This window comes from Rutidosis leptorrhynchoides, chromosome 8 (assembly GCF_046630445.1).
Source record: "Rutidosis leptorrhynchoides isolate AG116_Rl617_1_P2 chromosome 8, CSIRO_AGI_Rlap_v1, whole genome shotgun sequence".
Taxonomy (NCBI): domain Eukaryota; kingdom Viridiplantae; phylum Streptophyta; class Magnoliopsida; order Asterales; family Asteraceae; genus Rutidosis; species Rutidosis leptorrhynchoides.
In genome coordinates, this window is record NC_092340.1 from 49,006,239 (window position 1) to 49,027,442 (window position 21,204).

The following is a 21,204-nucleotide window of genomic DNA, read 5'->3' on the forward strand; positions in this document are numbered from 1 at the left end:
ACCTTAACAAGATGCATATAGAATATCCCCATCATTCCGGGACTCCCTTCAGACATGATAAAATCGAAGTACTAAAGCAGTTCAAATTCTCTGACTGGGGCTTGTTAGTGCCCATAGATCTATCTTTAGGATTCGCGTCAATTAGGGTGTCTGTTCCCTAATTCTTATATTACCAAACTAAAAGGGGCATATTCGATTTCGATCATTCAACCATAAAATGTAGTTTCGATTACTTGTGTCTATTTAGTCAAACATTTATAAAAGCCGTGCATGTATTCTCAGTCCTAAAAATATATATTGAAAAAGCATTTAAAAAGGGAGCAAATGAAACTCACAATACGATATTTTGTAGTAAAAATATGCATATGACGGAACTGAACAATGCAAGGTTGGCCTTGGATTCACGAACCTATATCAAGTATATATATATACATTAACACATTGTAATATTAATCAACTAAGTTTATGTATATTCTATAATATATATATATAGATTAATATCCTTATATATAATTATATTAATCCTTATAATTCGTTATAATACTTATACAATATATATATTCTACTAAATGTTATATTAATATAAGTAATATTATATTAGTTAATATATTAAAATCTAATATTAGTGTACTTATGATATATTTAATAAATATATATTTTCATATAAATATCTTTTGTTTGTAAAAATAATAATTATAATAATAAAAATAAGGATAATAATAATAATAATACTCCATTTGAATCTTAATTATAATTTTATCGTTTTCATATTAACATTTATTCATTTTTATGATTCTTATCTTTATAATTGTCACTTTAACAATATCATTAAAACTTTTATTTTCATAATCATAATAATTCTAATAATAATGATAATGATAACACTAATAGTAATATAAGTAATATTAATAATAATACTTATGATAATAATAATAATAATAATAATAATAATAATAATAATAATAATAACAATAATAATTTTAATTATAAAATGATACTAATACTAATAATAATAATAATAATAATAATAATAATAATAATAATAATAATAATAATAATAATAATAATAATAATAATAATAATAATAATTTGTATTATTTTCAAAATAATAATAATCCTAATAATAATAATAATAATAATAATAATAATAATAATAATAATAATAATAATAATAATAATAATAATAATAATAATAATAATAATAATAATAATAATAAGTTTACAACCTTTGAAGAGTGAGTTCCAAAAAAAAAAAAAAATGCCTCAGACCGGGCTCGAACTTGCGACCTCTCGCCCACCCACTAACGCCCATAACCATGGATCCGTCTACTGTTTTTCTAATATAATCTCAGACCCAAAATATTTAGCCCGTATTATTTGCTTCCCTTAATATTATTTCCTGGCCCAGTTTCATTTCGGCCCAACATCAGCCCAACATTAATTACTTAGCCCGTTTAGAATTTTGGATTTCATGGGCTGTATAGTTTCGTTTGCCAGGATGTAATCGAATAACAGAAAACAAATAAAAAAATGCATGCACTTAATTCATCTTCATGTCATCACTATCATCATCATAGTAATTGCCAGTATCATTTTCGGATCATTATCATCGAGCATCATATTCGTTCATCATGCTCATCATTCTTCTTCATCATAATACATCATCACCAAGTATCATCTAACATCACAATCATAATCATCATCATCATCATCCTCCTAATCATCCATCATTTCATTGATTTCGTTCATCATTAACAACACCCATCACTATTCATCGTCTCCTTCGTTTACATAACGCACATAAAATCCTAATTTACTTCATCATTATAGCTCCTCATCTTCTTTATACATCATCATCAACTCGTTGTTATAACAGAAATAGAAATAGAGGGGCGTAACAGTAGCATCGACAGGAGCTGCTGTAACAGTAGCAAAGAAAGGGAAAAAAAATGTTCAAGTGGGTAGTGATGTTTTTTAGTTGTACAAACAGCAGTAATTTATGTGGGTTTGGTTTCAAGTGATATCGTGAAGTGGTGATCAAGGAGGTGATGCTATAGTGGTGATGGTGATGGTTCGGTTTTGGTTTAGAACATGTACAAACAGTGAAGGTGGTGGGTTACGATTGTCCACAATGGTTGTAGTTGTGCAGCTGTTTTTGGTGGCTCTCCTCGACAGAAACAGAAACAAAGTAACTAGTAGCGAACCAAGGTGTCACGAGCATGTGGTGTTTTGCAGGAAAGAATGAAGCAACACAAAAAAAAAATATATATATATATAAGGTGATAGTGGTAGTTTGTTGTGGTTCTAGGTGAAAAGTGATGGTGGTTGCTGGAGGTGATAGCGGTGGTGTGAGGATGGTGGTCGACGTACGAGTGTGGTGGCCGGTGATGGTGGAACTCACGATGAAAAATAGAAAAAATAGATGGGTAAATGATTGTTTTTGCAAGTATCAAACTCAAGTCACAAGTGTGAATATATATATATATATATTTTTAAATACAAAGCTAGTGGATAGGAAAAGAACTCAAACGGTACAGTGAAGCCATCAGGCTTTTGTGTATTCAGTCGACATTTGATTTAAATATAATAATTTAATAATAATTATAATAATATTTAAAATATAAACGTGTGATAATGTTAGCCGTCGTCTACTATTTCATTCACGGGCTGAAATTCGTGCTCCGTTGTTAATCAGTGGTGAATAAAATAATTCAGAGAAATCCTAAATTTTTAGATTAATTGTCTTTATTTGTTCTAGTCATTATGGTATAAAATTCGGTCATTAATTATTAAATAAAAAATACATTAATTATTCACTCCTAACCCCAAGTAAAATATAAAACGATTTAAAAATTCAACAAATAGTTCCTAAATATATTTTTAATAAGCTTATAATTTATATAACTCATTTTCGGATCACCGTTTATTTTAAAATCCCATAAGTTCCTTTTTAACTCGTTTCTTATCAATCGAATGACAATTGAGCGTTACCGTCGTTTACTAAATAACTTCGAAATCACAAAATATATTTTCTATGTATATATATACTTTTTGAATAATAATTATTATGATATCATATTTTATTTTATTTTTACATAATAATTCTAAATATTAAATCATCTAATATTTTAAATTATAATTCAACTTATTATTATATATTCATATATTTAAATATATATGTATCTATTTACAAATAGTGGTTCGTGAATCGCCGGGAATGGTCGAAGATCAATTGAATATATCAAACAGTTCAAAATTTTTGAGACTCAGTCGAACAGATTTTGCTTATCGTGTCGAAATCATATAAAGATTAAGTTTAAATTTGGTCGGAAATTTTCGGGTCGTAAATTGGTAGTTAGGTGCTTTGTTCTTCTCTTTAACCAGGGTTCGAGTCTTACATTTTTAAAGCCTATTTCTTTTCTTTATTATTATTACTACTACAAAGTATTGCTTGCGGATTAAATTCTTAATTATATTATTATTAATATTTATTTATTGTTATTTTTTTTAACAACAGTTCGGGATCAGCCATGAGTGACTAAACCACCTCACACGTTCATCTCCTGCAGTTGCATAAACCGCCCCTAACTACTGTCGAGGAGGAACCCCGGCCCAATCCTAGGGCATGGACGGTAAACCCCCTCCCCCGCTGCCCCCGCAACACGATGTGCGGAAGGTACACTTGGGTGAAATTCAAGGGTTAATTGGCAATCTTGTATGCAATGTTGCACCCCACGGGAGTCGAACTTCTAACATATGTAAGAGAGACAGACCACTACCACATGAGCTGCAACACAAAGTTTTTATTTATTATTATTATTATTATTATTATTATTATTATTATTATTATTGTTATTATTATAATAATAATTATTATAATAATTAAATTATTATTATTAATATAATTATTCTTATTATTATTTGTATCAATCGTCGACGTAATTTGGAGCGAAATTATTTACTATAGTCTCTTTAAAATTGTATTTTTCTCGGTTTGTTAAAAGATTTTAATTAAATTAATACGGAGTATAAGAAAGTGGGATATGATATGATTTGTCTACATTTCACAACGGAATGTGATTTTCACACACCACTTTTTGTTTCATCTACACCTAATTTACTATTATATTCTTAATTATATTTAGAATAATAATATAAGTTCAACTCTCTAGATTAATTTAGGGGTATAATTGTGAATTTATAATAAAAAAGTGTAGATGGATTAAAAAATGGTGTGAGCAGTGGCGGATCCAGGAAAAATTTTCACCGGGGGCGATTTTTTTTTTAAACGTAAGGATTTTTTTTGGACAAAATAGAGGTTTTGGGGCAAAATATAAAGTTTTTTTTTAGCAAAATTTAGAGGTTTTGGGGCAAAATATGAAGGATTTGGGGCAAAAAAAAAAATTCCACCCGGGACAAAATCGAAAAACTGAAAAAATTTGCACTAAAATTTCGAAATCCACCGGGCGCGGGCCCACCCTCTAATACATTGGATCCGCCTATGTGTGTGAGTATCCAGGGGCGGAACATTTAAGGGACCAAAGGGGTTATCCGCGCCCACCCCTCCCCCCCCCCCAATTTCGGGGGGGGGGGGGGGGGGGGGGGGGATTTTACACTAAAAAAAAAATACGAAAAAATATGGTTTTTTTTAGTGTTTAACTCCCTTCGATTAGTTTCGCCCCCTCCCGAGTCGGGGTCAAGTTCCGCCATTGTGAGGATCACCTCCTTTTCACAGCCGATAAAAAAAAAAAACATCCGAAACATACACGTTACAACAAGCGGGTCGAATCGATGCACGTTGATACTACTCCAAGACAACATGGAGGACACGTACATTGTGGTTTTCCTTGTCAATTTTTATACAAAGTACGTATATGAGATTCAAAAGCTAGCAACTTTCTTTTATCACTTGGTTTGCTTTTTTGGTAAGACAGGGAAGTGTGACATACTTTGTTCTTTTACTTTTTTTACTAATGCTGATCTCCTACCGAAAGAAAAACACAACCATTCACAAATATTGTTTCTGTGTAATGTATTTTCTGTCGGATTCATAGTATAGTTGGATATATCGTATATCGTATAGTATTATACTAATGGTATTATTAGTACGTCCTTTAATATTAAAACTTCATTTTATTGGATTGTTGACGAGGTCCAATAACAGAATCTGTATAATTTCCTTTGTCCAGCCCATTATTGTTATTTAGTTAATATATGTACAATATTTAAATATTAGGGTGCTAAATATATATCAAATATATTTATCGGACATTTACATCATTTCATTTTCACGATTTCTTTTTTAGTTTAAAAAGATGAAAAGAAAACAACACAACATATGAAGTTCCAATCAAACAGGCCAGTTCCCCCAATCTCCACCAGGTATGCAAACCATATAATCAACGGTTCAGATCATTTCAAATCTTCTCCAATTTTGCAGCTTTGATCACAGGATTAGCTTTAGCAATAGCCTCTTTACCCATAGTCTTGAAATCAAAAGTACACCCATGTTTTTCAGGGTACCTATGGGTCCCACAGAAAGTTGTTCCACATCTGCACGTGAACCCCGTGAGCCCCACACGCCTTTTGCATGACCCGCACCTATTTCGCTGCTGCGGCTTTACAGTCACCTCTTGCGATGTATCAACCGGCGCGGTATCAGTTGATATGGATGAATAAGAGCATGTTCCCGCTTGATGTGGCGAATGAGATATGCTTTTGTCAACCGTTTTAACGTTTGACAAACATTGTTGTTTTAATGAATGGTCTTTGTAACATTTGGAACATAGGTTATGCGTTGTTGGGTTACCAAAAAAACCACAATTATTCGCGCAAGGCGTGTGATTGTTTGTTTCTTCCCAGTTTTGTTCCTCGGCCATTATAATGTATGAGCGATCGATTTAAATTTATAAATCAATCGCTCGTGGTTAATTAAATGTATGAGAAAATGAAATGTCGAGAGAATTAGGAGAACTGTGATGATTGAATTGTGGGATGGGGGGGAATGTGGAAATGTAATTAATAAAATTAATAATAATGTGAATGTAAGGTAAGGTGTTCATGGGAACTTGTAAAATGGGGGAAAACAAGGAATAAATGGTGGATGATGGATTGGGATACGTGGTTATAGGAATTTTCTAAGAAATTGCTTGCAACGTAGGGTATGAATGCCTCAAAATTTGGAGAATTCTTTGACTTTTATGATTGTCAATTAGTTGTTGTTGTTGTGTAAACAAATAAATAATACTCCATCTTCCCATCACAAGTATCTACATTTTCATTTTGTAATGTCTCATTACAAGTGTCCACTTTGTATTTCAACCAATAAAAAGAGGTTATTCTGAAGAGAGAAAATTTCTGATTGGTGGAGAATGAAGTTAGTGGGATTTTCTAAAACTGTGTGCAAAAAGTAAGTGGACACTTGTAATGGGACGGAGGGAGTAACAATTTAGGAGGTGATACTCAGACACTACTTTTTAATCCATGTACACTTTTATCTTACAAATTTATAGTAATGTCTCTAGATTAATCTAGAGAATTAAACTTATATTATTATTTTAAACATAATTAAGGATATAATAGATAATTAAGTGTACATGAATCAATAAGAAGTGTGTAAGAATCACCTCCCTAACAATTTAGAACTGTTTGTTTGCAAGAATATAGGAATAGGAATAGTCAGTTATAATAAACAAACAAATAATTTGAAGCATTAAATTATTTATATTAATTTAATTTATGAAAAATTGAGAATATAATTTTTTAAAAATTTATATTAACTTTTTGTTGAAAAGTCATTACCATTTATATAACATGCAAATGTATACAACTAGGTGTGGAGCCCTCGCTTCGTGCCGGGGGCTCCGTTTTGACTCCTTTTTGAATGCGAGTTAAAAAAAAGTTTTGATCTATTTTGTAAAAAAGAATTTTTTTTCGACATCTAACATTGAAAGGTTGTTCCTTTTGTGAAAGTTGCTTCTTTTATCGTTGGAGACAAAAAAAAATACTGTAGCACAGGAGTGGCCCCTGTGGGTCCAACTGTTTGAGCGCAGCGTACAAGTCGGTAAAGCGTGGTGGGTGTTATTATTCAGTTTTTTGGGTTTTAGTAATGGGATAAATAATGATTTACAATTTAGAATATATGTATAAAGTGTGGGGTTTGATTTGTATTTTAATGAAAGTTAGGGGGTTAGTTTCGTGAAAAGCGAAAATGTTAATAGTATTATTCATCCATATAAGACAAATTTTGTCTAATATGTTAATTAAAAAATAAAAAAAAGTAAAATGACGAAAATACCCCTGATTACTATTGGTGAATAGTGCTACAGTGTTTTGTCTATTAGATATATAAATAATAGGAGCGTGCCTAGCCACGACTATGAAATGAGGACTATATTACAGTAGCACGAACAATTCCAAAGGACTATTACATTAACCAATTTTACTTGTATTAATTAGTCATCGGTGTCCATCTAAACGAAATTTCTTCAAACTTTTATTTATCCACTCAAAGCTACGAACTTGAATTTCATTGAGAGAGAGTGGCCCGTTTTTGTCTTGATTCTCGAAAGTCTTTTTAATCCTATTGATCCAAATTGTATAGACGGAAATCAGAACAAACATATATAAATTAACTATAAATGAATAAATAAATAATAATTAAAAGGAAACAAATAATAATACAAAATTAATTGTATCTAATCAAGACACTAAATATTGACACCGAATCACTCCTCTATTTTCTCAATAATGTCAGCTATTCGGTGTTAGTCCAGTTAACCCCCATTCATTAGGAAAATACCGAGTATTAGGGATGTGCATGGTACTAAATCGGTACTGAATCAGACCAAACTAGCTCGATTCAGTCTGTCCCGAGTCCCAATTTATAGAAAAGTCGGACCGAGGACCGAACTATATATTTTCGGTTGGGTTTAGTTATTTTTAATGTTATTTTCGGGTTCGGTCCGAACCAAAGAGAAAACATGTGGACTGAGGACTCGACTGCAATAGCTCGGTTCGGTTGGGGATCCGTTCGATTCCTCATTTTCGGTTCGGTTCCTCGGTTTTTGTAGAACCGTACTCACCCTTGTAAATTGACCATCACGACTAGGACTCATGGTGCTATGAGGGCACTCGTCTATAAGTTTCGGCGTCACTTCCCAATCAATATCGAAACTGACCATCAACGATACCCCTTCACTGTCGGTTTCAATGTCTCCGTTCCAAAGTCTTACCAAGACACTAGTAATTTTTTTTTTTTTAGTCCACACTATATTTTATCTCATCAAAACTTTGAAAGAAAAGAGAATAAACTACTCTCTACTTTCTTCCTTAAAATTAATTTTTCAGTCAGCTCAATCGAGTTTTCGATCGATACAATTTCGACTATGCTATAATAAAATGAAATAGACGCCACGTGCGACCGATAGAGTCACGCTTCCCCTCGTCAAACCCTATCTCTCATCACATGATATCATATTCTTCTTCCTTCTCCCTGCCTTCCGATTCATCTTTCCATGAAATCAATCAAAACTAGGGTTTCTTCTCCGTTCTCCAACACCCGCCTGAGATCACTACAATCATCATCTTCAATTTGTTGATAATTACTTCATCTACTGTCAATTCTACAACCACCAATCGCTCCGCTACAACCACTACTGTCGCCACCTGCACCGCCGCCATGGCGGGATCAGTTGACGATATCGCAACTGCTCCGCCGGATTCATGGGAAGTTGCTGACCTAGACGTTACTATGAGTAGGTTGATGCTTTCTTCTAAGCGAGACAACAACGCTAACTCTGATTCGAGAGATGCTAATACTGCCAGTGCTGATTCATTAGCTCCGGTTAGGTCTTCATCTGGCGATGTGTTGGATAATTTGGTTGATTCTGTTGATCAGTTTCTTCGTGAAGCTTTGCAAAACCCTAGGGAGCGCCTTTCAGGTGCGTGTATCTTTATTTAGGTTTATTGTTTATACTTGTTGTTGTTTTTTTTTTTTTTTTATAATTATAATTAGATAGATAGATTGTAACTAAGGACAATAGCGAAAAAAATGACACTTTATGGCTGTGTTAGGGTTTGATTTAAGTTAGCTTGATGATTAGGATAACTGCCAATGTTCGTTTCATAATTGTATGTGTGTTTGTGGAGGGCTAGGATGGAACATTTAGCTTGTTTTACCTGACTTGAATTTTGGTATGCATTTAGAAACAGATTAAGTCATGCTCGCTGATCATGGTTGATGGTTTTGAGCAGTTTGTTTTCATGCATGTCACATCATAATGCGCTACCTAAGTGTTCACTGAATGATGATGTCAAGCTAAGCTAAAAGTTACTTGAAGTGACGCGAGCTCTTTTTATTTTATTTTTTCTCTTTTGAAATGTGAATACCCACACATATCTTACCACGTGTATATACATTTATCCACGAATAAATACAATTGTTCTAGCCGCATAACTCTACCAACGACTTCATAGTTGGAAGGCCACCTCGATACTGGTAGGCCGACGGCCCTTTGGTAAAGTTATACGAGTTCTTGTTGTTTTCTTATTGTTAAAGTATGACTAAGACGACTCAAATTATGTAAGCACAATGCTTTACTAAATTTTTGAATAATGCACATGCTTTGTTGAATTTTCAAACTTTAATTCTAAGTTTGTCTATGTGTTTGGCTTGTTGTAACAAATGAAATGTCAAGTGTGAGCTATATAGGAAGTTAGGCTAGCATTTATTTTAAGTTTTCTATCTTTTAAAATGAGCTAGTATAAACTGCTTGATAAATCTTTTATGATATATGTTAGTTACAGCTTCTATTATCATAACTGAGAAAAGGATATGATGAAGCTATCAATGCATTAGAACCCAGTTAGTGTAGTTCCAAAAAAAATGGAGAAAGTTTTCCTAGTGGTGGGGACTTGGGAATCTTCAGTGGAGACCCAAGTTCAATCCACATTGACTACACTTTGGAACCCTGCCTTAAAAAAAAAATAATAAAAAAATGAACCCAATTAGTGTAGTTCCAAAAAAATGGAGAACGTTTTCCTTGTTTAGGCTAGCCTGGGAGGGAGAGTATTTTTACTCGGATGTATGCGGCCTAACCGGGTTATCCTTGACCGTTTCCGGCACTTTTCCTGGCCACCTCAAAATGTTATGTTAGCGAGGTTTGAACTAGGACCTCTTGTGAGTGAGGATATGAGGATGTTAACCACTAGGCTATATTGTGATGGTTACTTTGTGTAGTTCCAGATTCTTAAGTGATTCTGAGTGTCTATTGGTATTTAAACCTATCTGTCCCGGTGTTCATACGTTACCCTGAAAACAGTATCAAACTATCAATGGTTTGTTTGTGGCGTCCATGGTTGTTTTCTTTCGTTGGTTTTATTGGCAACATGTTTGCTAGGGTTAAAGCACTTTGCTATGGGTTAATTAAAGGATTGTCTAAATACCTCATACCATCTGTGGTGGCCACAAGTGATGGCTAGTAATTTTGGCCTACATAAGACGGGTGGTTGTAATCTAAAGTATCCGGTAGTGTTATGCATCTTATGAATCAAGAAGGATGTGCTGATTCTCATTTTTACTGTATATAAGATTTTTAACATAGGAAACCAGTTGCTCTTTCTACATTATTTGTTTTCTTTTTAATATTTACCAACCAGATAATGATGCTGTTTAGTCTGAGCTGCTGTAAGATCCCACAATATATGTTAAATAGATGCAACTATGATGTGCTTAGGTATAACTATTTTACGGATCAATTTTTTGATCTCAGCGGCATCTTCAGGAGGGATTGTATTTTGAAACATGGAACAATTTTTTGTTAATTTAGTGTTTTTAGTTTTGTAAAGCACTATCTCATTTTTGAATATATCTCATCTTATTTACTTCAACTTTCTAAAAGAGTTGTGTATTTTTTTTTTTTTTTTGTTATTTTCAGTACTACGGATTGAGCAGGATGTGGAGAAGTTCATCAAAGATTCTTCACAACAACAGATGGAGTTTCAACAGTTACCTACGTCATATCTGCGATTAGCAGCACATCGTGTGGCCCAGCATTATTCACTGCAGTCAATGGTTTTATTGGACAATACCCTCCCCGATGGTTCTGGATCACGAATCATTGTCCGTAAAACTTCTGAATCCCGGCTTCCTTTGATTCGGTTAGCAGACATCCCGGTTAATATACCAACCGAGGACCTTGCCAGCAGTGCTGTTAAGGTTGCAATTAAACAGAGGCCCAATAAGCGATCGCAGATGGGTGGTGGATCAAACTCAAATTCCCTAAAGAACAATAGTTTAAAAAGTGTAGAGGAGAGAAAAGAAGAATATAACCGAGCACGTGCGAGAATATTCAGCTCTACCGCTGGCTCTAGTGTCGGGAAACAAGAGACCGAGCCAAGTATGCAGGAAGTTTTTAAGCAACATAGTCCGTTAGCAACTTCAAAAATAGAAGAAGTTTTTGTTCCTGATATGAGTACTGGCAGGGCTTCAGTTGATTCCTCTGCAGGAAGCAGTAGATCGGGTAGAATTAAGACAGAGAAGGAGCCAATTGTTAGATCAAGGAGTAATAGTAGAGTGGCTATCTTTCGTGATCGTGAAGTTGAGCGAAAAGATCCTGATTATGACAGGAATTATGACAGGTCAGCATTGTCTCTTCTTCCTTCTAATTGCTTCTTAATTGTGTTTTTGTGTTCCCTCATTTTCTCTCAGTTTCAAGTCATATAATGTTTATTTTGCTTGTCATACATTCAAAGTATAGGATTGTAACATGTTTAATCATTAGTATTTGTTTTTTTTACGTTTGAATCTTCCTTAATCGATAAAACTGTACTTGATGGATTAGTTAACAAAACATGATGTAGCTTGGCCACATCATGGTGTTTTTCATTGCGTGTATGGAACATACTATTTGGAGTGTAATTAGATTTATGTGCAATAATACTGTTTTATTTCAGATATGCACAAAGATTTGATCCAGGCTTTGGGTTTAATGGAGGTTCATATGCCATACAGCCACTGTACGCACCAATAGTGAACTACAATACCGAATTCCCTCAGCTCGGTGCTGGTCACAGGTCTTCTATTTCTACTGAACACCAACCTCGTGGACTCCCTCAACATTTACCTGGCCCATGGGTCCCACTATCTTCTCCTGCAGGAATAGGCTATAGGCCTCCAGAAACTATCATGACTCCATATAGTCCGAGCCACGCTAGTCCACATCCTGCGACCACACTATATATGCAGTATCCATGTCAGCGGCCCGGGATGGCGTTTATCCATCCCCGTGACCAAATTCATCAACACTACACACAGGTACAACATCCACATATAACAATCCATATGGTATTTTTATAAGGTGCAGCATACTGTTCTGTATTTTATTAGTAAATGCATCGATAATAAGTTGATTGCCATATAATATCTGTTGGTTATGTTATTGCAGTCTCAGCAGCAGCAATCTGATGCAAGTTTTGGATTAGCCCGGCCCCGCTGAGGGGCATGGGCAATGCCTGCACCCTGCCAGAGCTATCGAATGTATTTATTTGGGTTGTGGTCTCTATCGCTACACCGTATCTGAGCTGGCAGAGGTGCAGGCATAACCCTCAGAGATTGGCTGGGATGGACGTATTAGTACCGTGAATATGTTTTTGGTCCGTTTCACCAGTCTCTGTATTGAGAGCTTCATAATTATTTACCGAAGCTCATTGGTCCCAGTTTAATACCAGTTTGTTAAGCAGCTCTTTGAGAGCCTCTGCTTTGCCATTGATGATGACGAAGAATGATAGAAGAAAGAACGACTATCGGAGCTGCAAATTTACTCCTCTCTTCCAAGCGAAGGTAATTTCTTAATCTTTTCTCTCTCTGTTTAATTATTCATCTACGTCATTTTTATTTGTGATCGTAAATGTCATTATTACGTCATTTTTTTTGTGATCCAACTTTTTTTTAGTATATTGGTATTGGTATGTTGGGTATGATAACACAACATGCATTAATGAATTAATAAATTCTTGAATAACATGATCTATCAGGTTTTATGTACATTTTAATTAACATAGTGACACGTCATTGTAAAGGATACTCAAATAGGTCCAATGCGTATAATGGATGCTTGTTTACTTGACTTACTTTTTACGAGTATTTGCCTATAACTGATATACACCATCACTATGATAGTTCTACTTGACATGGCATAGTAAACATTCCCTAGTTTTGTATTGTTATTACAGCTCCACAAGCACCAAAAGAACAACTCAAATGAAAAGGGGGAGCGTGGGTTTGTTCTCTTTTGGCTGACCGATTAATGAAAAGTAGAGGCGGCTCTAAACATCACTCTCTTATTGAGGAAATAGAAGAAGAAAATGGCACACAATGACTATAGTGGATTCACATGTAAAAATCTTATGTTTGAAACTTATATCCTGAGCATGTCACTTATTATGTTTTCTGTTTAAACTTGTTTAAACTAAGTTATGCGTTACATGCATTCGAAAGAAAATTTGCGTATTCACGTGTTACAGCAACTACCACAAACACCACCTTTTCACGGCTCACATACATACATGAGCTCTCACTGGCTACTGCTGGTTCAAGGTTCACATAAATAATCGAGTAACCTAACCTAATTTTCGTACTTCGTTCCTTCTGTCTTATTATACGCCTAAATTCATACGAGGATCATACGGATTATATAGAAAGTTTTTAATTCTACAACGGAAAAAGATTTACATAAAAGTTATCTAGAGGTTATTACAAAGTTTCACTAAAAAAAACAATACATTTCAATCATAGGTTGAATTCAATTCAAGACATTTATCTAAAAATCTTCAAATTCACATCAATGGAGCTTGGTCCCAGGGGCAAGAACAAAGCTACGGAGATGAACAAAAATAAATGGTACAAATTGGTACTACAACGAGAATAATAAGCTAATATATAAACGACTGCATTTATCAAATAAAAAATCGTAGATCGTGCAAAGTAAATAGTAAACGAATCTGCCGTGGCTGCTGCTGCCATTGCTAAAAAACGTCAAGTTTGGGAATTTGCAGGATATCAATATCGTCACTTCAAATTTTGAGGAAAAGGATGATACAGAGTCATAGTTAAAGGGGTAAAAGTGTAAGTTTATCAGGGGTTAATATGTAAATATACTCTAGTTCAGTATAACTGCCAGTTCCACCAAAGGAGCAAATGTAAGGCTGTGCGCTTGCCTTCCCAACAGTAACAGATGGCGGGAACAATCCACACCTTGACAAATTTCATTTCTCCGATCACCGGAAACACTCATCTCCGATCTCGCTACTTAAAATCCGGCAATCAATCGTTCAATGCTATCAATAGTTTGTTAATATCTCGAAAGCCTCGTTTAATTACTGTTAGTAACAACATCAATTCTGATCAGGTTAGTTTGTGTCTCACATACTTCTTAATCTCACAACTGTTTAACTAAATCAAATTAGGTTAGTTTTAACTAAATCGAATTGTTTCAGATTCAAGGAAATGGCGGTCAAGATAAACCTCCTTCAAAATCTGGTGGTATCTTTACTTTTGCTGCTAACAATTTCCTTCCATTAGGTAATGTAATACGTTATCTTATTTATTAAATAATATAGAAATATATAAATATAATATGACGTATTATATTTGATGTTATGTAGCGCTTATAGGAGGAGTAGCATTGGGACTTGTGAATCCTGGTCCTGGTTGTGTTGCACATGAATATCAATTATCTAAAGTTAGCACATTTGGGATATTTATCATATCAGGCAAGAAGCTAATGAGTATTCGCTTATGCGATATTTACTTTTAATCGGCTTATTCTCTCTGCTTATTTGATATACAGGATTAACACTTCGTAGTGAAGATATTGGTGAGGCTGTTGATGCTTGGCCAGTTGGACTCTTTGGGCTCGTATGAACACAAATCATTTGAATAGGAACTAATAATTAATAATTAAATAAATAATTACAAGTTAAAAATTATGATACTCTTACACTATTGTAAATGCAGGCTTCAATTTTATTGTTTACGCCTAACCTTTCGAGAATTATCCTGCAACTTCACCTTCAACCTCAAGAATTTGTTATAGGTATGGTTTTTAGACGTAAAAGTATACTTTTTGTTTCTAGTATATATCTTTGTGTATCTGAAGTTTTTTGTTTTTAAAGGGCTAGCTCTTTTTAGTTGTATGCCTACAACATTATCAAGTGGAGTTGCTTTAACCAGGGTTAGTTCGTTATTTTAAAAAGTTTTATACAGCTATTTTGTTTTGCATCATGATGGTGCTTACTAAAGTTAACTGTGAACCGAGCCATTATATGATGTGATGCAGCTTGCTGGAGGAAATTCGGCCTTGGCTCTTGCAATGACTGTTGCGTCTAGTTTGTTGGCAATTTTGATTGTAAGTTTTAAAGCTATGAACTTATTTTACTTTCCCCATACATCACTTTTTTTTCAACATAAGTGAAAATAAACTTTTGGGTTTTCATGTACTCATATGTACATATCCGTATCGACGTTTGGGGCATTGTAACTTGTGACCGCATTTTTGTAGGTACCATTTTCAATATCAAAACTAATAGCTTGTGGACTGGGGGCATCTGTTCCAACTGGAAAATTGCTCAAAAGACTAATTTTTACACTTCTAATACCTTTGATTTTGGGGAAGGTAACACCTTTTGTTGTTACTTTGTTCAGGTCTATCTATTATCACATATTTACTCCTTTGTAAAATATCACGCGTTCTAAACGTAGGGATGTTACACTTTTGTAAATACATAACAGAGTGGGATTACAAATGTTAGATGGTGTTTCTTAAGTGTTCAAATTTGAAAAGTAATTGTTGCTTTTATTTGACAGGCTTTTCGGGAATTCTTTAAAGGTGAATTTCCTTCTTCTTCATCATCAATATGTGCTTCGGATTATCGGATATCTGAACCTTAAGAAAGTGAACATTTGTATACTTCACCTTAAATAAGTGCAGATCTTGTCCTATTGCAGGCTTGGCAGATTTTGCTGATAATAATCGTAAGCTCTTATCGATTCTGAGTGTAGTATTACTCAGTTGGGTAAGTTAAAACTTCACTTACTAAACTTTCGTCTATTATACTTGTCAAATTGCTGCTATGTGTTTTTATGAATTTAAAATTCATCTTTTATTTTCAAATTATAATTATATTCTGTTTCAGGTCCCTTGGATACAAGTGAGCAGATCAAGGTCTCTGCTTCTAATGGTTAAGCCTACAGCCTTTCTTGTAGTTTTCATGATGGGAATGTATGTTTTTGTGTATCCCCTAAACTTTTGTATATTTTCTCTTTTACTCAGAGTGGGCGCAAATTATTATCCATTTTTTGAAATATTTATATAACTATTGACGGATCTAATAATAACATTAACGAAAATGAAGAAATTATAAACTGCAGGCTTCTTCACCTGGTACTCTTAGGTTTTAACGCCATATCAATACAGTGTCTGTGTGCTGTATCTGGTGGTCACGAATCCATATTTGCAAAGAAGGAAAATTCAACTGCTCTCTTAATTGTCGCAAGTCAGGTAAAAAATTATAGACGCATAACTAAAATACTGTTATTAACTCTATGTACATTAAACGATGAATGTGGTGAAAAAAGGTCATCTACAAATCCATTGAGACTAAACATTTTTGTAGAAAGCTTTGCCGGTGCTGGTTGCAGTTGTGGATCAACTAGGTACTACGTTTGGTGAATCGGGTTTACTGATTATTCCTTGCGTCGCAGCACATTTGATACAGGTTTAACCCAAATACGGCATATATGTGACAATTTTTTATAGGTAATTTCTTTACTAACGAAAAATCATTATTGTTTAGATAATCACAGACTCTTTTCTCATAAACTACTGGAATAAAAAGGAACAATCGCTTAGCAATAACAAAGTGGCATGAGATTCACAAAAAAGGCGAGATGTGGAAGATGCCAAAAGTTGGCATGTTCTTCATGGCATCTCAAGTGTCATTACATATTCTTCATGGCCTTCTGAGAACCGAAACAATGCCTTATTGTAACTATATGTGTAATATGTAATAGCTAAAATTTTCAAATTATGAACAAATATTGTTTAGAGTGTAAAAGGGAAGATCACAGAGGACAATAAGGACAGTGTTAACTTCGTGTTAACCTATACTATTTAGTATTTGTGATCAACTCTGCAAAAGGGAGGAAAAGATACAAATTTTGTAAATGAAAATCTTGTTTTCTTAATAATGTACTTATCAGGCCTATTTTGCTAATTATTTTTGTCCCTGTTAAAAAATATGGACATTTCTATATAAAGCTCAACTAGCTCAAACTTGGCTAAGGCTTCTTTATGTAACTAAAAATGACCATCAACTAACAAGCTGAAAGAAATAGTCGAGAATTAAAACTTTATTCCGTTGTAACATGTTTTGGTTACATAATTTGATATATAAGCTATGCTGTATTCTTACTCGGCTCCATTAAGGTACCCCGACAAATTTCAACTTACAGCTCTTAAATCTCTCAGGAAAACATAAGAAAACGGATAAAATACAAAGAACCAAACAGGTATTCATTCTCACTTAGGCAAGCCCGTTAGTGGGTCAAGTAGAGCATGGGTTTCATCAGACAGAACAACAGGACCACCACCAGGTCTTGTGCAGATGAAGTAACTAACATCGCCCTTCGATTTCTGACCCGAAATGTTGTCTTTAATTTCTGCGGGAGGAGCCAAAGCTTCCACGTCCTTCATATCCTTAATTCCGGCATCTTCTAGTATTGACTTATCCCCAATTACATAGCTATCGAGTCAAAAGGAAAAATAACACTTATTATACATTTTTGTGCTAGATAAAGCTTCACCATTTTGCAATAGAACTCTATATTTGGTGAACTTTAGATCCAAAATAATAATATGCTTGTACGAACTCATTAAACGTGTGATAATACAAAATTGGTCCACAAGATTATACTATTTTTTTCACTATTAAGAGGATTTCCAAAAATATTATATCAATAGTCAAACACTTTTCAATAGCATACCTATCAAAATCAGTATCAGACTGCGGAGGGAAGTTATAAAGAAGCCTCTGGAGCAGAAGGGCAGCAGTTTTTCTGTTACGTGCAATCATAACCGCATTCGGACCAGCATCAAAGGTATAAGCCACCTGCACATGGTCTTAAAGTCAGTCCTCACTCCACATGTTCGAAACATAATGATAAATGTGTGGGTGCCCACACACACACACACACATTAATATTAAATACAAATATAAGTAGGTGTAGATTCATACGTATACAATCATTTGGATGGGTATATTCGATTCTTTAACAAATATGGAATAGAATAAGTACCTGAGGGGTTCCTTCTGCACGATTCCATTTCTCGACACAGCTGATTATCCTGCAATAACATCACAAATTAAAGTTTATTATTCTCGTAGTGCTAATGCATGAATGAAACTATTATATGGAGACAGAAACTTGCCTATGAGATGTATCATTCATGTAGAATATAGGAGGGTACGTGTCAAGGCAAACGGCATGGAACTGATTGCTGTCTGTACACGCTAAACGTGCAAAAGAAGGGAAATCACGGTTTTGGATGGCTTCTTCCATTTGGACAACACGCTTCGGCACAACCTCCTATCACAATCGAAAGGAGAATTTTAAAATGACTACATTTGTTAGAGACATCAAATAGTAATATAAAGTCAAACAAATGAATAAACCATAAGAATAGCAAAACATTATGTCAACCACAAAAAAATGGAGCAAACAATCAATCATCAGACTTTATGAAAGATAGTTTTTTGTACCTTGGCTCTGTGTTGAATAAGTGCACTAGTTTCAACAGTATCACGCATTCCTGAGGTGCTACTCGTTTCCTTTTGTCCGGCACTTACCTGTAAACAACGTATGCAACTATTAATAATAAACAACTATCTTAACTGGTACTCCGTGCAAAAATGTACTATATTTAGCACCCCTCATACAAGAAATTTTAACATTTAATTGGTGAAACATTTACTGCTGAAATTAAGAGAGCGACAAGAGCATACCACAGCAATGATAATTACAAGTTCATCCCAATGTTTCTCATCTGCAAGTTGAACAGCAATGCTGTCACTACCATTCTCTTCCTACAATCAAGTTATATAGCTTAGAAAGAATATTTGATATTTTGATTCAATTATGTGACACTTGTTACCAAAAACTAACAAATGCAAGTATCAAAAAATCAAAAACATACTTTTCCCATGATCCACTTAACAAATCCACCATATAAACTGCGACAAGCACTGCCTGAACCTTGCCTGCAGATGATTAAAATATTAAAGAGGTGGTTGTAATTTATACATAAATGTATAAATTATAAATTCGTCATACATGCTCTTGTAACTGAAGTCCAAATAGGCACAAAAAACATAATTGATATCAAGTGAAGTCTCTGAACTACATTACTATGCTTCCCTATAGAAAAGGACCTTGAAATCCAGCTATGAACTAGAAGGGCCACTATGTATGTGTTCGATTCTATGTGTTGATGCATCACATTACATTACATTACATTACATGGATGCTAGCCAGGTTAACAATTTATCAAATAGCTCTCACAAAAGTAGAAACGAACAAACATGATAAAAGTAAAAAGGCACCTGGCAATAGCAGACAGCTGACTGTTATCTTCTTTCAGATTCATCAATTTGGCAAGGGAAAAAACTGCATCAACAATAAACTCTCAGCCAAAGATCACAAACTATAGAAATTAACAGAAACTATTTCTGATCTACGAAACATCAATTAAGTTATAGACTTTGAGATCTACATCCGAAAAACAAGATTCTCGATTTCAAATTATTTAAAATTAGCACGATCAAAACACATAATAAATATAATCATAATCACAAAGTTCTTGAAGAAATCCACATTATAAGGTACAAAAGTTATACCTAGACAAGCAAGACCAGCAGCCGATGAAGCCAGACCCGCAGCCGTCGGAAAATTGTTATACGAAGCGATATGCAAATGAAGTTTCTTCCAATCTTCTTTCTTAATTCTAATCCCTTTCTTCTCGTCCTCAACGTCTTGCGCACGAGCACGAATTTCCCTCAAACAGCTTTGAAATCTACCTCCTTGTAGTGATATCTCCTACATCAACCATCAAATAACAACACAACCACAAATCAAATACTTAAGCATAATAATATCAGCATACAGTAATCAACAAACATCTCCATATACAAATAAAAATAAATTCACAAATATATCAATTTAACTTTATATAGAGATATAGATATATCAATATATAGATATAGATACAGATATAAGTTCACAAATATATCAATATATAGATATACATATATCAATATATAGATATAGATACAGATATAAATTCAAAAATATGTCAATATATAGATATACATATATATCAATATATAGATATAGATACAGATATAAATTCAAAAATATATCAATATATAGATATAGATTCAATATATATATACCTTTCCGTTAAGCCACATGCGATCGTGATCAAAACTAGGGCTAACAGAAACAGTAGTGGTAGTACATAGATGATTAGGATCAAGAGTAACACTAATACTATCATTAATCGGTAATATCAATGTTTCATCTCGTTTTCCCCAATACTTAATCACCGCAATGTTCGTCGGCGTTCTCGCCGTCACCATCAACAACCATTTCTCCGATTGACCTACCATTATTTTTGTAATCAGTTTGATTTCACGAATCTAAGATCCGTGTTTTGGAGGGGAATTAGGATTTGGTTGGTGATGTAATCGTTTTACAGGTTTATGTATGAAGTGAGTGTGATTGTATTTGTATAAGTTATTTATAAGACAACTTGAAGCATTAAATTGTTGACTAGAATGAGTACCAGCATAAGTGTACCAGCTTCATAGTGTTGACGCTTGCGTAGACATTCACGACCAATTTTTTGTTAGTTCATGAATTTGCTTTTTTTTTTTTCTTTTTTTAGTTTGGACACCGTAATTTCAGTTTTCAACTTATCGGCACAATAGTTTTGTTTTTCACAATTTTAACACGAAACTACTTTACATATAAATACCCTTCATCTATTTTGATTTGCTGGTTAGCTCCATAACTATTGTGGATTTGTGGTCAATTTATACAAAACTTGTAAATATATATTTCTTAAAAGGGTCAAAAGACCACATTTA

At 34.0% G+C, this 21,204-nt stretch overlaps 4 protein-coding genes across 4 annotated transcripts; 2 read left to right on the plus strand and 2 right to left on the minus strand.

The window, feature by feature from the left end:
- Window positions 1–5,241: 5,241 nt before the first annotated feature.
- On the minus strand, window positions 5,242–6,026 carry LOC139862949 (zinc finger A20 and AN1 domain-containing stress-associated protein 4-like). The gene has a single exon (XM_071851576.1). It carries the CDS (start codon window positions 5,877–5,879, stop codon window positions 5,418–5,420), a length of 462 nt encoding a protein of 153 aa, XP_071707677.1. The 5' UTR covers window positions 5,880–6,026; the 3' UTR covers window positions 5,242–5,417.
- Window positions 6,027–8,365: 2,339 nt separating this feature from the next.
- LOC139861266 (uncharacterized) lies at window positions 8,366–13,493 on the plus strand. Its single transcript, XM_071849600.1, has 5 exons — window positions 8,366–8,942; window positions 10,938–11,640; window positions 11,956–12,316; window positions 12,447–12,841; window positions 13,234–13,493. Exons 1-4 carry the CDS (start codon window positions 8,681–8,683, stop codon window positions 12,495–12,497), a joined length of 1,377 nt encoding a protein of 458 aa, XP_071705701.1. The 5' UTR covers window positions 8,366–8,680; the 3' UTR covers window positions 12,498–12,841; window positions 13,234–13,493.
- Window positions 13,494–14,205: 712 nt separating this feature from the next.
- On the plus strand, window positions 14,206–17,274 carry LOC139861897 (probable sodium/metabolite cotransporter BASS4, chloroplastic). Its single transcript, XM_071850424.1, has 14 exons — window positions 14,206–14,408; window positions 14,497–14,581; window positions 14,665–14,772; window positions 14,850–14,917; window positions 15,017–15,095; window positions 15,175–15,233; window positions 15,339–15,407; window positions 15,561–15,674; window positions 15,866–15,887; window positions 16,007–16,074; window positions 16,195–16,280; window positions 16,430–16,559; window positions 16,675–16,776; window positions 16,855–17,274. The coding sequence occupies exons 1-14, from the start codon at window positions 14,235–14,237 to the stop codon at window positions 16,927–16,929; spliced, it is 1,239 nt and encodes a 412-aa protein (XP_071706525.1). The 5' UTR covers window positions 14,206–14,234; the 3' UTR covers window positions 16,930–17,274.
- Window positions 17,275–17,392: 118 nt separating this feature from the next.
- Window positions 17,393–20,902, minus strand: LOC139863011 (diphosphomevalonate decarboxylase 1-like). Its single transcript, XM_071851664.1, has 10 exons — window positions 20,509–20,902; window positions 19,954–20,152; window positions 19,660–19,723; window positions 19,254–19,317; window positions 19,063–19,143; window positions 18,820–18,906; window positions 18,489–18,646; window positions 18,356–18,404; window positions 18,044–18,168; window positions 17,393–17,802 (listed from the first exon to the last, which is right to left on the minus strand). The coding sequence occupies exons 1-10, from the start codon at window positions 20,722–20,724 to the stop codon at window positions 17,580–17,582; spliced, it is 1,266 nt and encodes a 421-aa protein (XP_071707765.1). The 5' UTR covers window positions 20,725–20,902; the 3' UTR covers window positions 17,393–17,579.
- Between the last annotated feature and the right edge of the window lie 302 nt (window positions 20,903–21,204).